Source organism: Malania oleifera, chromosome 8, assembly GCF_029873635.1.
Source record: "Malania oleifera isolate guangnan ecotype guangnan chromosome 8, ASM2987363v1, whole genome shotgun sequence".
NCBI lineage: Eukaryota > Viridiplantae > Streptophyta > Magnoliopsida > Santalales > Ximeniaceae > Malania > Malania oleifera.
The window spans coordinates 87,371,165-87,392,737 of NC_080424.1; the positions used below are offsets into that span (position 1 = coordinate 87,371,165).

The window sequence follows — 21,573 nt, forward strand, 5'->3', positions numbered from 1 at the left end:
AGGGTCAAAATGGAAACTTATCTCGTCCTCTCAGAATCCGAAAAGACCTTCTGTGACCACCTTACTCATCGAGACCTCTATCACCAGGGTACCACCAGTGAGCCCTTGTAATGTTCTGATCTGATCACATAAAACTAGGAAGGGTTTCTTTTTTTCTTTTTTTTTTTCTTGGTTTTTGGTTGTGGAGGGGCTTAGGGTTTTTTCTTTCATTTGCAACAAAGCTCAGAGAGTAATGTAGAAAGAAAGAAAGAAGAACGGAGAGAGAGAAGAGAAGAAAGAAACATAGAGGTTGAGAGATTCCCAAAGAGAAGAAAGAATGGAGAAAAAAAAACTAGGTGGCCGGTTTTTGTTTTGCCGAGAAAAGTGTGGACGAAACTCAAAGGTTTCATTTTCGGGTGGAAGAAGAAAGAAGGAAGCGGGAAGAAGAGGGTAGAAAGAGAGTCTACGAAGGAAGTGAAAAATGAAAAAAGGAAAAAGTTTTGGTTTAAATATGAAAAGCCTCGGGTTTGTAGGATTGAAACACGTGGCAGGCTTCGATCCATCCAGTCGAAGCGGCTTACGAGGCGCCCCCTAGCTGTCGGATCTCTAGCCATGATCAACAGCTGAGACAACGAGTGTTAGTTCATTCAATGCATACAAACCTACCCCTTCGCACGCCCAGTGATGCATGGCAAAGTCTATCCCCTCAACATCAATACTAAGCAGCTCACGGAGGACCGTTGGATCTTCATACTTCACAAACACTCTGGATAGCCACGATCTCGTCAACATCTGCCTCTCTGATGTGTTCAATTACCGTTGTTCGATGGAGATCAACGCGGGCAGCCATGATTTCACCGGTGTTAGCCCCTCTGATGCACTCAATCTTCGTCGTTTGATCCTCGTGGAAAATCAATGGTCCCTATCGCGCGTGTCAGAAGCTATCATTAATCCCCACACGTGTCCTTGCTGGAAGGCCAACACGTGGCCACCCTGTCTGCTAGCATTTAACGTGCGAGCGTTATCACTCCCTAGTCATCAGATCACCATGCCCTTACACGACTCAGAAGCGGCCACACCATCTACCTAAGTAGGCCTCCCTGCAGCACCACATGTAGCCGCCCTGCTACCGTTGGATCATCTCCTACGTCAATGGTGATGATCACTTGTGTCACTGGTAATGATGACAGTATGTACCTCTAGTTGTCAAGCGATGGGTGGTACCTCCCATTTCCACACACAACAACCCCATACGCGGTTCCTCCTCAGCCCTCAGATCCGCATTCCCAAGAACGATCAAAATTGAGCCGCATAGCTCGATCTGTGTCACTACTACATGATCCACTCACATGGTGTCACATGTCTTGATCTCGACCGGGACCTTAAACTGGTTGACTCCTGTTGGACCAATCCTTCTCCGAATCGATTCGGGTCTACTGGACTAGTACAAAACCGATTCAGTCTTTATTCCTTTTTTATATTTAAATAAATCCCTATAAATCCATAAAAATTATAAACAAAATTCATAAAAAAAGGCTTAAAATTCAAAAAAATTCTCAAAATTTTTTTAAAGCTTTGAAAGTGATTTACACTTGGGAACTTTTGAAGAAAAATATAATAAATTCCAAAAAATCTCCCAATTATTTTTGAAGTTAATAGATGTTTTTGTATTCATAAATTTTCACAAAAAATGTCAAAAAAATCACCCAAATTCAAAAAATTCAGGAGAAAAATCTAAATTATTTTTGACTTGATTTTTATCGTTTTCGCTTAATTATCTTCGTGTTAGTTCAATTAAAAAATAAAAAATCACAAATAACATTTTTGAGATCAAAATTGATTTTATAAAATCCATAAAAATTTTAAAAAAAATCATAAAACTGTATAAAAAAAATATTGAGTTGAAAAACTCATTTTTTGTCCCCAAACCAATTCAAAACCTCTCGGAATATTACTTTTCAATTAGAAAATCCTAAAGATTTCAAAAGCCCCGGGAGTGTATTTTTGTACCATATTTTCTCAATTTTTCATCTCGATGATTTCAAAGGGAGGCATGAACTCTTCAGAGTACGATATGCCCTGGTTCTGAGTGAATACCTACACTACAAAAAATCAGAGCATTAGTGAAGGATCAAATTCATCACTAATACTTATAAATTCGTCACTAATACTATTAGTAATGAATTTATAAGTATTAGTCACGGTTTTAAATTAGTTGCTATATCTACATTTACTACTAACTATTGGTAATGAATATAAAATTCATCACTAATAATACATTATTAGTGACGAATTACAACCGTCACTAAAATCCTAATATCGTCACTATAAATTCTACATCGGCTCCACCCAAATTCGTCACTAATAGTACAGTACTAGTGAAGGATTCAAATTCGTCACTAATAGAAGGGTATTAGTGACGAATTTAAAAATTGTCACTAATACTCCACTATTAGTGACGAATTTCAATCATTTACTAATACTTTATTATTAGTGACGAATTTGTAATTCGTCTCTAATACCCTACTATTAGTGATGAATTTGAATTCTTCACTAATAATTAAAAAATTAAAAAAATCTTTAATACTAATTTTTTTTAATCTTCAATTCTTGTAAAAATCTATAATTACATTTTCGCATACATAACCTAAAACCATAATTACTACGAAATTCGTAAATTACTCAAAATTTTGAATTCAAATACAAATTCAATTAAAATAAAGAAATAACATCTGTTCAGATAACAAAAAAAATTTCAAAAAATTCAAAATTCAAATCCAAATACACTATACAAATTCAAATTAAAATACAAAAATTCCATTTGTTCAAATAACAACAAAAATTATAAAGAAATAATCAAAAGTTGCATCCGATGACTGTAGTGCATGCATGCATGGCATCGTGTTGATGTTATGATAGCCGCAAACCCTACAAATTAAGAATAAAAAAAAATTACTATACAAATGGAGAGCTGGCGCTCAGTATAATCAGGAATAAAAATGTAGAGAGTGTGTTATATAATAATTTTCAATCCTAAATGAATAAAAAAAATGAATGCAAATGGTGTACGTAGTATAATCAGGAATAAAAATGTAGAGAGTGTGTTATATAATAATTTTCAATCCTAAATGAATAAAAAAAATGAATGCAAATGGTGTACGTATGAATATATACAGTTGCATGCGTGAAACCACACATGTAAACTCTTTAACTCATTCTCAAAACAAAATATCCTTATGTCAATATCAAGTAGATACATTGAGCAAAATGCAAGACATTCACTGTCAATGTATGACTCAATGATTGAACCTTCTGGTCGTGTCTTATTGCGCACATACCCCTTCAAAGTGGACAAAAACCTGTGCATTTTACATAGTATTATAGACTTGTAGATACAAAAAAGAAAAAGAAAAAAAAAAAAAGAAATCACGTGACCATTATACAAGGACTTTGTAATTTACCTTTTAATAGGATACATCCAACCATATTGAATCGAACCTCCAATTATGGTCTCCCTTGGTAAATGGATTGTTAGGTGGACCATCACATCAAAGAATGCTAGCAAAACTATTTTCTCCAACTTGCATAGTATGATCACGATGTCATCCTCTAACCGTTCAAGTACATTTATGCTCTAGTTTTTGGAACACAATTGTTGAAAAAATATCCCCAACTGAATCAGCAATGTCGCGACATCCCGGAGCGTGTGTGCCTCAGGGTCGGCGAAATGAAAAATTGTGTTTAATTTTCGGAGAGAAATAGGAATGTTGGAGTCGTCACTAACCTTTTAGTGTGGTTAGAACACTTAATTACTACCCAGTTAATGGTAGAATTGGTCTGCGTTACCAAAGCCGGGATCGAGAGTTCGGTTACGCGAGAGGAAGGTACGAATACTACCCAGTTAATGGTAGAATTGGTCTGCGTTACCAAAGTCGGGATCGAGAGTTCGGTTACGCGAGAGGAAGGTACGAACACCCCCACCGTAACCGTTCTTACGAACGGCACCTAATTAATAAAAAATTATCCCAAATTTAATTTAATAGATCTTTAAAATTACTCCCTTTTAGTAAATTTTTAAAATACATATTTAAAGAAATAAATCACACAAAAAGCTTATGCCCTTTTTTTTTTTTTAAATTATAGGCAAGAAAATCGAGAAAATACTATACAAAATACACCCAAATTTTGGAAATCTTATAGGGTTTTTCTAAGTATGAAAATACTAGTTTGGGAGGTTTTTGGAACTCAAATAGTGTCAAAAAATGATTACAAGTCCCAAAATGTTTTTCTTGACTTTTTCTATTTTTTTTATTTTTTTTTATATTTTCCACATTTTGCTGAATTTTGAAATAACAAAAAGACAATTAGTGAAAGTCAAGTCAAAAATATTTTTAGAATTTTCTCCTAACTTTTTATTTTTTATGATTTTCTGTATTTCACCAAAATTTCAAATAACTAATAAAGAAAATAGTATAATACTAATACTATATATCATAACAAGTAAATATTATATATAATAATAATCAAAACCTCAATGATACAGCCCAAGTATTAACAATGATCCAACCCTAATAATGTACGCTAGTATGGAAGTAATTCGAAACCTAAAATAAATCAATGTATAATTAATATGGCAACATGTGACAGTAATATGAAAACATATCTATCCTAAAGTTAATACACAAGCTATATGGAAGCAATTAAGCCTTAAACATGGAAACCAATCAACATCTTAAACATGCTTAAATAATAACATAACATAATTACGATCATAAATAATTATAATCAAAAGCAATAAATGCTATATAAATAACAAACATGGTGGGAAAAAAAACTGAATATATAATCAATAAGTATTATAATAACAATAAATACATGACAATAAGAAGAGAGAAGAAAAAAAAAAAAAGAACTTTAACAATAATATGCAATATCAAATACCACTCACACGTATACAATAAGAACTTAAGCTTTAAATATTAAAACCCACATATAAACATTTTGATAATAATACAAGATAAATATATAATAAAAATGAAAATTCTATAATGAATATAACATGAACATAATATTGATAAACATGTATAATAGTAATAATAATAATCATATGCAAAATCAAATACCGTAAAAACCTACCCTTAAATATTAACATCTAAATGAGTTTGTTACGGCGATAGATAAGAAGAAAAGTGAGTTTGTTAACTTAGATGAGTTGAGTGAAAGTACTATCCAGGAAAGGGGTGAAGATGATAAGGAGAATGTAGAATCACAAGAAAATCATAATACATCTGTAGCTGCGGTCCGTAGATCTTCCAGGACCATTAGACCTCCACAACATTATTCACCTGCTCTAAATTATCTCCTGCTAACTGATGGTGGTGAGTCAGAGTGTTATGATGAAGCCTTGTAGGATGAAAGTTCAAGCAAGTGGGAGTTAGCCATGAAGGATGAGATGGATTCCTTGTTGGGGAATCAGACATGGGAATTAACTGAATTGCTAGTAAGGAAGAAGGCTTTGCATAACAATTGGGTATATAGAATAAAGAATGATCATGATGGTAGCAAGCGCTACAACGTTAGATTAGTTGTCAAAGGGTTCCAGCAAAAGGAGGGCATTGACTTCACAGAAATATTTTCTCCAGTTGTGAAGATGTCGACAATTAGACTGGTACTAGGAATGGTGGATGCAAAAAATATACATCTTGAGCAGTTAGATGTGAAAACGGCATTCCATCGTGGTGACTTGGAGGAAGACATCTCCATGATTCAGCCAAAAGGGTTCATTGTCTAGGGACAAGAGAATTTAGTCTGCCAACTGAGAAAGAGCTTGTATGGTCTAAAACTTAGTCTGCAAACTGAGAAAGAGCTTGTATGGTCTAAAACAAGCCCCAAGACAATGATATAAGAAATTTGATAGTTTTATGCATAAAATTGGGTTCAAGAGATGTGAAGTTGATCACTATTGTTATGTTAAGTTCTTTGACAATTTTTACATTATTTTACTGTTATATGTAGATGATATGCTCATTGCAGGGTCTAACATTGAGGAGATTCATAATCTGAAGAAGCAATTGTCAAAACAGTTTGCAATGAAGGATTTGGAAGCTGCAAAGCAAATCCTTGGAATGAGAATCATTAGAGATAAGGCTAATCATACATTGAAGCTTTCACCGTCAGAGTATGTGAAGAAAATTCTCAGCAGGTTCAACATGAATGAAGCTAAACCAAAGAGCACACCCTTGGGTAGTCATTTCAAACTAAGCAAGGAACAGTCACCGAAGATAGAAGAAGAAAGGGACCATATGAGCAAGGTCCCCTACGCCTCAGCTATTGGTAGCTTGATGTGTGCTATGGTATGTACAAGGCCAGACATTGCACATGCAGTGGGAGTTGTGAGTAAATTCATGAGTAGGCTAGGAAAGCAGCATTGGGAGGCAGTCAAGTGGATTCTGAGATACCCGAGGGGTTCATCAGATACATGTCTTTGCTTCACAAGTGCAAGTTTGAAACTACAGGGTTATGTAGACGCCGATTTTTACTAGTGATAATGATAGTACAAAGAGTACTACTGGGTTTGTATTTACTCTGGGTGGTACAGCTACATCTTGGGCTTCAAATTTGCAAAAGATTGTTACTCTGTCTACTAAAGAAGCTGAGTATATTGTAGCAACTGAAGCTAGAAAGGAGATGATTTGGCTACATGGTTTCTTAGATGAATTGGGTAAGAAGTGGAAAATGGGCATTCTACACAGTGACAGTCAGAGTGCAATTTTTCTTGCCAAAAATTCGGCTTTTCATTCAAAGTCAAAACATGTACAGACAAAATACCATTTTATCCATTACCTTGTTGAAGACAAGCTGGTAATACTTGAGAAGATCAGTGGATCTTAGAACCCGGTAGACATGTTGACTAAGGGTGTTACTATTGAGAAGCTGAAGCTATGTGTAGCTTCAGTTGGACTTCTAGCTTGATGACAGGAGGATGAGTTGTAGGGATGAGGGATTGTTCATTTGGAGGATTGCAGTTGATATTGGTGATTGCACTAGTCTCCAAGTGAGAGATTTGTTGTTTTTTTTGGAGCCTATTTGCGTTAAATTAGGATGATGACCCGACCTTTCTTTAATGAAAGATTTCTATCCTAAGGCTTAGTCCATGGAGCGAAGGCTTGACTCGTTTTGTAACCCATTCAGAACCCTGTGCGCAGCATATAAAATTATTGTTTTTGGGTGATTAGGGTTTGGAGTCGCACTTCGCGAGAGAGCGAGAGGGAGAGCCTTGTATCACCGCACTCTTTGTATTTTCTTCCTGATAATAGTGAAATCCCTACAATTCCGTGGACGTAGGCAAAATTACCGAATCACGTAAATACTATCTTGTGCGTGTGATTGATTTTTCTTTGACGTGTATTCTTTCTCTATTTTGTTTCTCACATGTTTCTGGAATTTGTTCTTAATTCCCAACAATGTAGAAGGCAGAGTAACCGATAAAATGTACAAAATTTTAAAAAGTATAAATCTCAATAATAAACAAGCGGAGTATAAATAAGTGATATAATAATTCCTTGATAATCTTGCTTACATAGAAGTATAAGCATGCTCAATTTGGGATGGAATTTACTTTTGAGTTCTGATGCACTCATATTACAATCCCATATGGAGTAAAATGTTGATATATGAGATTGTTAAATCCATCTCCAAAAGAAGTAAAACTTAAAATCATAATCTCGATTGAATAAAATTTAAAGATTCGTTAAGTTGTGTAAAATACTTCATACTCTTACTTTTAATTTTTTAAAGTATTAGAAAAAATAGATAATTTTTTTGTTTTACAATTTTTATATAAAAGAAATAAAAATATTTAAAATGGCACTATTCACTTCTCAAAATAGTTTTATTTTTTCATTTCTTTTTCAAATAATTCCAAAAACTCCACCGTGTTTTCTAATTAATTTATAAATTTATAAATGAAAGTTAGAAAATATTTTTTTATTTTTAAGATTTTTTATTTCTTACCATGCATTTGGTAGCATCAAATTCGAATTTTGGATTTTGATTTGTGCATACTTAAAATATAGTATAAAATTGTATTAATGAGTTTCTTTCAAATCCATATAAACCCAAATCAAAGCTCCAAAATCCACATTTCCAAACACTACCTAATAAATTTTTTAGAAAATCAAAAAATAATTTTTTTCTAATTATTTTGAAAACTATTGATAAAAAATAAAATTAGTTTTATACAACTAATCAAACCCTTTAATTTTTACCTCTTTAATACCAATTTAAAATTTTAGAAAATAAGTTATTTTTTTTTATAATTCTTTAGAAAAATAAATTTAAAATGAAAACTGTTTTTCTACAACTAAACGGGCCTTTAGTATTCTTAACTCAAAAAACTAGAGATTCTCTTTATTCTTTTAAATCCTCAGGGTCACATAGTTCGTGTAATAATTGTTTTTAAGAATAGAACGATAACAGCTTAGGAATTTGAAAGCTTACAGAAGAAATGTTCTTAACATGAAACAAATGGAGATACAAAAATTATTAGTCTATAACATGAAATATATAAGAAATAATTATTCTCATATTTTAATATGAGAATAATCTCAACTTTTGGATTGTGTTCAAAAGTATGAATTTTAGGTCTTAAATTTGAATAAAAAATAGTATAATTTTATATTATATTATTGCAAATTAATTCATACAATATTCAAATATAAAGTTCAAATTCTCAGCCTTTAAAAATGAGAAATTATTTGATAGATTGGATCTGCAACATATTAGTCATAAACGAACCCAACAAAGTAGCGACAACTCGTACACTGGACCAACGAGTAAATCATAATGGGGTTAGAGAGGTCATTAGCGTGACTTAATTCTTGAAACTTTGACCGACAAAACTATTTTAGACCCTAAGCTTCAATTTAAAGAGTAGATATTTTGGGTGGGCTAGACGCAAAAGCAGCCCAAAATGGGGCCCACAATAATCGAAAGAATGGGCCAGAGAGGTGGACTGGGCCTTCAAATGGGCCACTATCACTTATTGGTCCATGCTTTTTTGCTTTCGGTGCACCCTGCACCTGCTGCACATGGATGGATGCTGCTGGCCCAACTTACCTTATTTTACTTACTTTTTTTCATCAAGTGATGCCCTAACGAACAAGGCATCTCATCCTTTAGCCTTTTAAAAGTAGTAGAGAAAAATAAAGGTAAAAAGAATCTCTTTTTAAAAATTTATTGTTAATTCACATAAATTAAGTGAATTTTTATTTTATTAATTACTATATATAAATATCTTAAATTTTTTTTAATGAAAAAATATACTTACACTCCTCAAACTATATCATCTACGACAAATGATCCCTTAAACTTCTGAAAGTGACACTTATACCCCTCAAACTATCTTTATGGTTGTCAAAAAAATGTCATTCCGCTAACAAAAACTGTAAAATCAAACAGAGTATTATAACTTATATATCACATGAATGGCTAGTAATTTTTTTTAGACAAAATTACTCTCATGAGTCTAAGAACATTATCATTAATAAATTTTACTATATTAGTGTGGCAAAGATGCTTGTAAGAAAAATAGAAATAAAAAATTATTTTGTGCTTAAATTACCAAAAGAAAACAAAAGAATGAAATGACATGTTCAAATATAGAAAAATAATAATAATTGAATTGTAGGAAAAAAAAAGAAATAAATTTTTGAGGAATTAATTAACTAATTCTGTAAAATAAAAATAAAACTATGTTACATTGCACGCGGAGTTTAGTGGCATAAAAATTTTCTAAATTTTTGTGTAGATAATTTAGTGGCATAAAACTTTTTATATAACGGCGAACTTATTGTAAAGACAATAGTGTTTCTTTGTTTACATGTATAATAAGTTGTAACTATTCAACATATTTCAATTGCTAATCATAGCAATAAGATTACTTCCAAGAGAGAGCTCAATATTTAATCTTGTCTTACTAAGAAGCAAGTCGATCTTCTTCAATATTAACAGCAAATCATATGCATGTTTTTTCGCCTTTGTTATTTTTCTTTTCTACTTTTTGTCCTATTAGATAATTAGGGACCTATTTAATTGTCAAAAATAAGTTTATAAAATTTACAAAAAGACAAATCATTTTTCAATTTACAACACTTGTACAAGAAAGTTAAAGAAATTTCATATACAAATGTTAAACTATTAAAAAATAATCTAACTTCTTTTGTAATCTTTTCTAGAACATGATGAGTAATGAATTAACTGAAGAGGCTAAGCATTCTTATAAGCAAAATTCTTGTGGATAAATTAAAGATACTTTTGGGTAGTCTTACCACCACATTATTAGCATCATGAAAGATAGTGTTGGACCACTTTAATGTAGACATGGATCATTTTTTGCTTTCTATTATAGCCATATGTATCCATGTGATACATTAACTAATAAAATATCTAAGATTGACACTAAAAACTAAACTACTAACAAAGTAAGTTCAACAATGGGCTCGATCCCATTTAGTAATTATAATTGAACAAGGAATTATTAAATACATACATCATGTATTGGATCTAACCTAATCACATTATGCGCATGTTTTAAACAAAATTAGATAGTTTTGTACACATGACAAAATTATATTAAATATGATATATAATCGATATACCCTAATATTTTCTCTCAGTGAACAATGTTGGAAATTAAATTTGACTGTAGGTGGCCGACAGCCCACCACTGTTAAATTTTCTAGAGTTGGCAAACAACCTACTCCACCTACCAACCAACCTCCGTTGAAGATTAATTTCCACCATTGTTGATTATATTGTTCTATGATTTGCTATAAATAGATGTGTGTGTGTGTGTGTAATGTATTATGTGGTGAAGTGAGGGTGAATAACCAGTGAGAGATTTTGTTTTGAATTTCTCTGTATTTTTTTTTTCATATTGAAATTAATTATTTTGTATTTTTGTGCATTCTTCACTGAGCTTCAATCACAATCAATGACTAAGTAAGTCCCCTCCACCCATCAGTGGAATTAGAGCATCCAGGACCACTGAGAGAAATTCAAATTTTCTCCCAGATTTGAAGTTGCTCAAAATTCGAAATTGAGTATACCATTGTGAAATTCGCGTCTAAACAATTCCAACAGTGAAAATCGTGCTTCAAATGGAGTTTGGGCGCCCCACCACGCTCCATCACACGTCGAGGGATGAAATAGCGCCTGCCACACACGTCGCACGCGCCAGCAGAACACTGACTGCCGGTGTCATGCACTCCACGCGCCCACACGCATCTTCCTTGCCCAGCTGGTGAGATCCGACTTGGAAACCCGATTCGAGACTTGGCCCAAAAACCCAAAAATCAGCCCCACAAACACAATCTGACCCGGCTGACCGACCCACCTCCCGTTGCTAACACGTGGCACACGTAGACGCTGCTATGTGGCCATAATGGTAAATCTTAAAGTCGTTATCTCCGTTAAGTCAAACCAATTTTTTTTAAAAAAAAATATATATTCAGAATTTTTGCCCGGTTTAGTGACTTTTGGACTGATTCTTTGCAACCCAAAACCGATTCCTAAGGTTTTTCATCCTTCTGAACACATTGGTGGCATCAGATTTGCCAAAATCAATCTCCATCTCTCTGTTTTATATATATATTAAATTCAATGGTGAATGGTGCTACCCAAGTGGTCATTCCAAAGTTGACCCGGGAGAATTATGACAACTGGTCTATTCAAATGATAGCCCTTCTAGGTACTCAAGATGTCATGGACATCGTTGAAGATGGGTACAGAGAAAGCCCATCAAAAGAAGTCGAAGCAGCTATGTCTGATGCTCAAAGAATGACCTTACGAACCGATCAAAAGAAGGATTACAAGGCAAAGTTCATAATCTACCAAGGCCTTGATGAGGTCACATTCAAAATCATCGCCTCCGCTAAGACATCTAAAGAAGTTTGAGACTCTCTCCATCGAACACACAAATGTGCAGACAAAGTGAAGAAGATTCGTCTTCAAACATTGCGAGGTGATTTCGAATCTTTAAGAATGAAATGTACTGAATCTATTACTGATTACTATATATAAGTTATGGTAGTATCAAGTCAACTGAGAAAAATGGAGAGACTCTCAACAACAAGAGAATTTGTGAGAAAATTTTGCGATCTTTGGATCCAAAATATGATTATATAGCTGTGACCATGAAAGAAACAAAAAATTTGGAAACCATGTCCGTAGAAGAACTTGTGGGCTCATTCCAAGCCCATGAACAAAAAGTCAACAGAAGGAGTGATGATAAAGCACTGGAGCAAGCCCTCCAAACAAAGTTGTCCCTCACTACAGATGGATACGATAAAGGGGAGACATCACAGCGAGCAAGAGGACGAGGTCAAGGATCTCGTGGAAGAAATTATGGAATTTTTTACTCCAGAGAAGGCGGCAGAGGCAGAAGAGGTCCCACTAGAGATGGACGCAATCAACAGAACTATGTCCTAGAAGGCAGAGGACAAGGAAGAAAAGGGGGATACAATAACCGTCCGAACGTAGACCAAAGAAACGTTTAGTATTACAACAACCACAAGTATGGACACTACAGTAATGAGTGCAGAGGTAATCTCCAAAATCACGAAGTAAATGAAAATGCTAACTTTGCAGAAAAGGAGAAAGTCGAAGGAGAATCGTTGATGTTGATGGCACACAGTTCAATCCACTAGGACCAAAATGTTTGGTTCCTTGACTTTGGAGCCAACAATCACATGACTAGAAGAAAGAACCTGTTTGATGAACTTGATGAGAAAGTTCAGGGAGAGATATCATTTGGTGATCTCTCTAAAGTCCCAATTCGAGGAAGGGGAAATGTCCTAATCAAAAGGAAGGATGGAGACCACGCTTTTATCTCCAACGTGTACTATGTACCAGTCATAAAGACTAATATACTTAGTCTTGCACAGCTTGTGGAGAAAGGCTACTGAATTAGCCTTAAAGATAAGCAAATGGTCATAACAGACGCTCGAGGTAAGCTCATTACTCGAGTACAAATGGCAAAGAATCGAATGTTTCCGCTCGCCACTCAACATGATACGCCAAGGTGTTTGAGCGCTATCATCAAAGACAAAAATTGATCATGGCATTTAACGTATAGACATCATAATTTTGAAAGTTTGAAACAGTTAGGAAGCAAGAAGATGGTGAAAGGATTACCCAACATCCACCACCCAAATGTAATATGTGAAAGCTGTTTTCTGAGCAAGCAACAGAAACAGCTTTAGCAAGTAAGCTGACTGGAGATCCACTATGTCACTCTAGCCAGTACACACAGACGTGTGTGGTCCATTGAGATCGGTTTCAAATGGACAGAATCGATACTTCCTCACCTTCATCGACAGCTACAGTAAGAAGACTTGGGTCTACTTTCTGAAAAGAAAGTTAGAGGTGTTCGATAAGTTGAAAGAGTTCAAAGCTCTTGTGGAGAAATAGAGTGGCTATCGCATCAAGTTACTCCGATCATACCAAGGAGGAGAGTACAAGGATAAAGCTTTGTTGGAATTCCTTAAGAAACAAGGGATTTAAAAACAGTTAACACCGACCTACACTCCCCAGTTGAACGGTGTAGCTGAAAGGAAGAACCGCACAATCCTTAACATGACCAGGAGCATGTTAAAGGATAAGAATGTGCCCAAAAGTTTTTGGGCAGAAGCAGTGTCATGTGCAGTCTATCTACTCAATCGGTGTCCTATGAAAAGTCTTGAAATAAAGACACCACATGAAGCCTGGAGTACTCACAAGCCCAATGTGAGTCATCTTAGGGTGTTTGACTCCATAGCCTATGCCAAGATCTAAGAAGCAAGAAGGAAAAAGCTGGAAGATAAAGAAGAGAAGTATGCCTTTTTTGGATACGGTGACAACACCATGGGGTATTGACTCTACAATCCCATCAACAAGAAAGTCATTCATAGTCGGGATGTCATTTTTGAAGACAATGAATCTTGGAAATGGGACCGGGCTGAATCTTCCAAAGATGCAGAATTGACACTTGAAGGAGAAGAACCCACATAGATAAGAGAAGTGGCTATCAAGTCACAAGTCCCTGAGCTGCAGACACGTCCACATGGTTCAACACAGAGGAATGAAGTTCCATCACCAATTGAGTGTAAAATCTCAGACATGAGCCCTAGAGGAGCTCATAATCTAGCTTATCAGTATGAAACTACAAAACCAATAGAAGATTATGTTAGACTATATTATCTATTGTTGACCAGCAACCCGGTTAGCTTTGAGGAAGCTAACAAAGAAGACAAATGGAGAAAAGCAATGGATGATGAGATTCAATCCATCAAGAAGAATAAGACTTGGGAGTTAACAAATCTCCCGAAAGGCAGCAAAACTATTGGTGTAAAATGGATCTACAATACCAAGAAAAACGCTCAAGGAGAAGTTCAGAGATACAAAGCAAGACTTGTCGCTGAAGGCTACAAGAAGAAAAAAGGGATTGATAATGGAGAAATCTTTGCCCTAATTTCTAGGCTTGAAACCATCGGACTACTAATTTCACTATCAGCATAAAATGGATGGGAGATTTACTAGATGGATGTGAAATCTGTATTTCTGAACGGTTTTCTGGAAGAAGAAATCTATATCGATCAACCACCAGGGTATGTGAAGAAGGGAAAAGAAGATAAAGTGTACAAGCTGAAGTAAGCAGTTTATGGCTTGAAGCAGACACCTTATGCATGGAACATGAGGATTGATGACTACTATCAGAAAAAATGGATTTGAGAAGTGTCCCTACGAGCATGCACAATACATGAAGATGGAGACAGATGGAAGCTGATTGTCTGCCTATATGTTGATGATCTAATTTTCACCAATAACAATCCAGATATGTTTGCCGCTTTCAAGAGGAGCATGGTCAAAGAGTTTGAAATGACGGATATTGGCTAGATGGCTTATTTCCATGGAATATAAATCGTGCAAAGCGAGAAGGGAATCTTCATCTCCCAAAGCCACTATGCAAAAGAAGTACTGAAGAAGTTTGGAATGGACAAATGCAACCCTGTGACAACTCCAGTTGAAACGGGATTGGAACTGAGAAAGAATGAGCAAGGAGATGTGACCCCACATACTTCAAGAGTTTGGTTGGAAGCTTGAGGTATTTAATGTGCACTAGACCAAACATACTCTATGAAGTTGGACTTGTCAGCTGGTACATGGAGACTCCTGACCAGTCCCATCTGAATGCAGTGAAGAGGATACTCCGGTATGTCAAGGGTACCATTACTGATGGTATGTTCTATTTATCAAGAGGTGATTGCAAACTTAGTGGCTATTCAGATAGCGATTGGGGAAGAGATATTGATAAAAGAAAAAGCACAACTGGATTCACATTCTTCATAGAAGATACAACATTTACATGGTCATCGAAGAAGCAACCCATTGTAACAATGTCGTCATTTGAAGTTGAGTATGTTGCTACCAGCTCAGCTATTTGTCATGGTATATGGATTAGGAATGTACTGAAGTATCTAGGATTCAAGATAACCCCACAGAAGTCTACATCAACAACCGATCAGCGATTGCACTTGTGAAAAATCCAGTTTACCATGAAAGAATCAAACATATTGATACTCGGTATCATTTTATTAGGCAACATGTCAAGAATAAAGAAGTGGAGTTGATATCTTACAGAACATATGATCAGATTGCTGACATTTTTACGAAGCCACTCAAGCATGATATTTTTGCAAGACTGAAGACAATGCTCGGAATGACAAAACCGAAAGAGTCAAGTTTAAGGGGGGATGTTGGAAATTAAAATTGACTGGAGATGGTCGGCAGCCCACCGCTGTTGAATTTCCTAGAGTTGACGGGCAACCTACTCCACCTACCAGCCCACCTCCTTTCAAAATTAATTTTCACCATTGTTGATTATACTGTTCTATGATTTTCTATAAATAGATATGTGTGTGTGCAATGTATTATGTGGTGAAGTGAGGGTGAACAACCAGTGAGAGATTTTGTTTTGAATTCCTCTGTACATTTTTTCAAATTGAAATTAAATATTTTGTATTTGTGTGCAATTCTCACTGAATTTCAATTACAACCAGTAAATGAGCGAGTCCCTTCCATCCATCAAATTAACAATTGAGCTGACATTTTCACTGGATACAACTTAGGACAATCTTAGACGACTACCCAAAATCTTCTCCTACACGTGCATGGAGGAGATCAGAGCTCCATCTCTATATATGACCTAGTCCCCCATGCACCCCTTCCAAGCCTCATCATATATACACAGGCATTCCATTCAAACACGCACTGTACATATTTCCTAGCTGGAGGCTGTTAGCTATCTGTCTTCTATTCTTTCTGCAAGATGCCGCTCTTCTCTCCCGCTTTGGTACCCAAGGATCAAGGTGCTCCCCTGTCGGAGCAGCAGCTGAAGGCTTTCTTCAAACAGCATGACAGGAATGGCGATGGCCTGCTCGACTGGGAAGAGCTCCGGAAAGCCTTTAAGGATCTCGGAGCTGTCATCCCCCCCTGGAGAGCTCACCGCGCGCTCCAACACGCCGACATCGACGGCAATGGCTGCGTCGACGAGAAAGAGATGGGACATCTAGTGAAGTATGCGGTGAAGTTTGGGTATACCATGAAACAGCAGTAGCTGGCATGGCATGGATGGGTGGCTGGCTGCTTAATTGCTTGCTTGCTACAGCTTCTCTTACTTAATTATGCAGCAGTTGATTGCAATAAATTATGGGCGATTCGTGTGTATTGTTGTTGAATTGGCTTGGTTTTTTTTATTTATCTTTTTACGTTTTGGTTTTGTGCTTGGGACTCGATGATCCTTCTCTTGTATACGTAGACTAGATCGAGACAGTCTCTTAAAGGACATCGCGCGGTTACAGTGAGGTTTTCATGTTGAAAGTCGCTGTTGAAAAGGGGAAGGGATGGGAGATGGCTGGGTTGCTTCTTTCTCGTTATGTGGCTTAAGCTAGCCTGATCCGCGAGCATGTGTATTCAACTATAATAATATTTTCAAGTTGCCTAATTTTGCACGTCTTATTTAGTGGATGCAAAAAAGGGAATTGTACAAGTAACCTCCCCTTCCATCCATGTCTCTGTGCACGAATTTCTTAAATTTTATATATATTAAAAATGAATCACACTCTTTACATGTCTAATATTAATGAATGTAAGACCAATAAGGTTCCTTATATAATTTCCCTTAAAAAAAAAAAAATTAAAGTGTGTTCGTGACATATAAGCCTTTCTCCTCATTGGAATGTGGTTCCATATTTTTCCTTTCGATTATTGCAATATTTATTAATTGGTGAATGACTGCTTTGCAATTAATATTTGATTTGGAAAGGTGACAAAGTCAAAATAGAGGATGAAGTTTTAATTTGGAAAGATGAATTAAGGCGGTGGATAATTGGAATTTTGAATTTTAAATTTTAAATTTAGATTTATGTGAATTTGGATAATTTTTTATACAATCTTGCATATAGAATTCCTATGCCCCAAATAACATTATAGTTGTGGATATAATATACGTAGTATTTGAGCATAGATTTCAAGGGTTGAATGTAGATTTGTATGGATTTGGAAGAAACTAATATAATTTTATATTATATATATATATATATATATATATATTTTAGAAAAACTAAATCAATTAAAAGGGAAGAGACAAGTGAAGAGCTTGAAACTTCTGAAAATTAAAACCAAGGAGGTGTAACTAAAAGAAATAATAATACAGAGATCAACCCCCCTAGAGGTTTGCGAAAAACACACAAAAAATCCTCCCAGTTTAATGTGCATAGGTTCCTATTTGTCCATCTCCAATGGAACGAATTTGATAGGCATTTTTAAGACATGAGTGAGACACTAGATTGTTTCTCCCTAAAAATTCTCCCATTCCACTCCTTCCAAATTTCCCAACAAATAGATGTCAAAATTGTTGCTTTCAAGCTTCTAAGAAACCCCTTGAGCTTAGAGAAGTTTCACGCTCAGAACATTGAAGGCAACTTATTCGGCATAACCCAATGAGTATACAATTTTGGCACAAAGATACCCAAATGTCCCTACTGAAGGAACAATGAAGGAATAAATGATCAACCCCTTCATTTTCCTTCTTAAAGAGAGAGCACATTGAGGCTGATCTCCACCCTATTCTTCACTGGTTATCAACCGTCAAAATTCTATTTCTAATCACCAGTTAAGAGAAGACACTTACCTTTGAGGGGATGAATTGTGTTCCATAACAATCTCAAAATCGCCTTTAATTTATTATGTGCAGTGTTACAGGAAAGATGTTTGTACCCCTCTGCTAATTTGTATCTCATATACTAATTTGAACAACTCGATTATTTGATTTTCTTACCTCTTACTTGCCTAGCAAAGGATAAATCCCAAAACTAAATGTTGTTGGAGATGCACAATACTTTAGCCACTCTAACATCCTTCCATCTTGCCAACATAAAAGGTTTTCGGTAGAGTTCCTGAAGTGTAGCATTTGCAGCTCATTTGTCCAACCAAAATTTAGTTTTCCTCTCGTGTCCACCTTTGATCTTCATATGTTTCCAAATAGTTGCCTTTAGTTTAACAAAAATCTTCCATAAACTCCACCCTAGGCAGCCTGAAGGCATTGATGGAGACCAACCACTTATGTTGTACCCATATTTGATGCTAATCACAGATTTCCATAAGCCCTAGTCTTCCCTTCTAAATCGCCATAACCATTTACCCATCAGAGCTTTGTACATAATCTCCAACTATTTGATGCCTAGCCCGACCTAGTTTTTAGGTTGTGACACTAAATTCCATTTTTTAGGGGGCATTTGAACTTCCCCTCTAATCCTTCCCAAAGGAAATTTTTCTGCAACTTCTCTAAAACCTATGCCTATTAGACATGGGAAATATAGACCAATAATATATAGGCTGACGGGAGAGAACAAAGTTTATGAGAGTCAATCGACATCCTAATGATAGGAATTTTTATTTCCATGTTGCTAGCTTCCGCTCCATTCTTTCCATAACTCGATCCCAAAAATTCCAATAATTTGATTTGACTCCCAAAGGTAAACCCAAGCATGAAGTGGAGAAAGAGCCCAATTTGCAGCAAAGAATTTTAGCAATTTCATCTGCACCCTCCGAGACTCCAATCAGGAAGATAAAACTCTTGGAAAGATTGACTTTCAGTCCCATAACCGCCTCAAAAAAGTAGGATGCCCTGAAAATTTCTGAATTCTAAATAAGAGATAATACAAAAAAAAAAAAAAGAACGCGATAAAATGATGGAATCAGGCGGGTTGTGAATGTTAACTCCCCTTATCATATCTCTATCCAAGGCTCTAATGATCATCTGTAAAGTTCCTCCACTATCAAAGCAAAAAGGAAAGGAGAAAAGTAAATGCTTTTGGGATGGGTCGATCGAGAATAGTATGAACAAAGGAAGGTTGGTATTTTCATCATTTACCTATGATAGAGATGCACGTTACGTGCATTTTTCACTTCTTGCTTAACATTAATCATTGTAAGATCTTATGATATGTGTATATATATATATATATATATATATATATTTGTGTGTGTGTGTATGTGTATTGTTGCTGCCAAGAATCGTATCACTTTTGTTAAATCGTCTTTTGACCACGACCACCTGAAATGAATCAAACAACAATGGCTTAGAGGACCTGGGGTGTACTCTGGGGGATCACTCCGATGCTTAAGTTAGGGAATGGGAGGTTCATATTACAACAATAAGTGAAAAGTGAGTGAGAATGAGATGCTGACCTCCTTATGAGATCCCATTTTTATAGTGGTGAAGGCAAACTCCCCTTCAGCTTGACATTTATAAGTGTGCCATTATGCTTAAAGGTATTTTGGGCAACTTGTCATTACGCTTATGGGGGTTATGGGTGACTTGCTATTATCCTTATGGGGGTTATGGGTGACTTAAGGCGGTTATACAAGACATCAATAGTAGCTATTGTAACCGCATCGAGGGTTATGGATAACCTGAAGGTGGTTATGCGAGACATCAAATGTTGTTTAATGTTGGCCTTACAAATATTCGCCCCTATGAGCATGCCTATCAATTTTGGGTGTACTGATTTTGGGTGTATTGGTTGCCCCCTACACCACCCCCCCCCCCCCACCCAAAAAGAAAAATACTCTTGAATATTTGAAATAAATTTCTCTTATTCTAAAGTAGTAATTTGAACCAGTCCCCAAGTGACTTAGAGAGCCAGCTATAGAGGTTCTTGCCTAAGCCATGTTGGTTTGGAACTACCCGACGGTCTAACTTATTAAACTCCAATTGATTCAGATGCTATGCCATCCAACCCAATCTAAGCCAACGTTCACATCGTTCATCTCAACCTAAGCCAACTTCTTCATTCTTCAACCCGATCCGAGATGACATGCCATTATTTGGCTTACGTGGAGCAAGAATCTACCTTAACCGACTTAATCTGAGCCGATTTGTTCACCATTTGACTCAATTTGAGCTTGATTTTATAGCAATTGGCTTAATCCGAATTGGACAATATGGTAATCAGCTCGATCCGAGCTAGACTATATGGTAATCAACTCAATTTGAGTTGATCTCTTTGCTTGGCTTAATCCCAACGATCGGCTCAATCCAAGTCGGTATGCTCACCACCTGGCTCGATCCAAGCCAGAGTCCACGATAATCAAATTAATTAGAAGCCAAAATTTACAATAATCGGCTCAACCCAAGCTAATGCCTATGGTTATTGATTCGAATAACCAACTCCATCCGAGTCAATATTTATAGTGGTCGGCTCCTTTCGAGCCTCTATTAGCTATAGTTATCAGCTTAATCCGAGTCAATATGTTCACTATTTGGCTGAATTGGATTCGACCTCACTTGACTCAACCCGAGCTGAATAACATGTAGTTGATCCCCCCCCCCAGCCACTTTGTTGACTTATTAGTTGGGATCATCAAAGAGGCAAGTCTCCATGGCCTCATGAGTAGTTGTGCACATAAAACGAGTCATTCAAGTTATTTGTGCTCACTCCTCTATGCCTTATGATCCGTGCTTATCACGTGGGTAGGTCTACAGAGCCTCACGATCTCTGCTCATCAGATGGGCCAATACAAGTAAGTCGTGCTCACTACTCTATGCCTCATGAGCCGTGCTCATTAAGTGGGGGAAGTTTTCGGGGCCTCATGAACTGTGTTCATCAGATGGGCCATTATGGGTGAGTCATTCCCACTCCTTTGTGTCTCACAAGTTGTGCTCATCAAATGGACCATTATGGGTGAGTTGTACTCAGTCCTTCCTTGTCTCATAAGTTGTGCTCATAAATTGGGCATATTTTTGGGACCTCATAAGCGATGCTCATCAGATGGGTCATTGCGGGCGAGCCGTACTCACTCCTTCTTTACCTCATGAGTTGTACTCATTAGTTGGCCATATTTTTTGGGTCTCATGAGCGGTGCTCATCAAATGGGCCATTGGGGGTGATCCATCCTCACTCCTTCCTTACCTCATGAGTTGTACTCATCAATTGGGCAGGTCTTCGGGGCCTTATGATCTGTGCTCATCAGATGGGCCATTATATATAGGCC

The 21,573-nt window shown here is 36.2% G+C and overlaps 1 protein-coding gene across 1 annotated transcript; it reads left to right on the forward strand.

The window, feature by feature from the left end:
• The first annotated feature begins 16,249 nt into the window (after positions 1–16,249).
• On the forward strand, positions 16,250–17,020 carry LOC131161708 (calmodulin-like protein 6). The gene has a single exon (XM_058117661.1). It carries the CDS (start codon positions 16,346–16,348, stop codon positions 16,631–16,633), a length of 288 nt encoding a protein of 95 aa, XP_057973644.1. The 5' UTR covers positions 16,250–16,345; the 3' UTR covers positions 16,634–17,020.
• Positions 17,021–21,573: the final 4,553 nt, after the last annotated feature.

Excerpts from the sequence above, each read along its gene's own strand:
- LOC131161708 (XM_058117661.1), top strand. The coding sequence starts at position 16,346 with ATGCCGCTCTTCTCTCCCGCTTTGGTACCCAAGGATCAAGGTGCTCCC.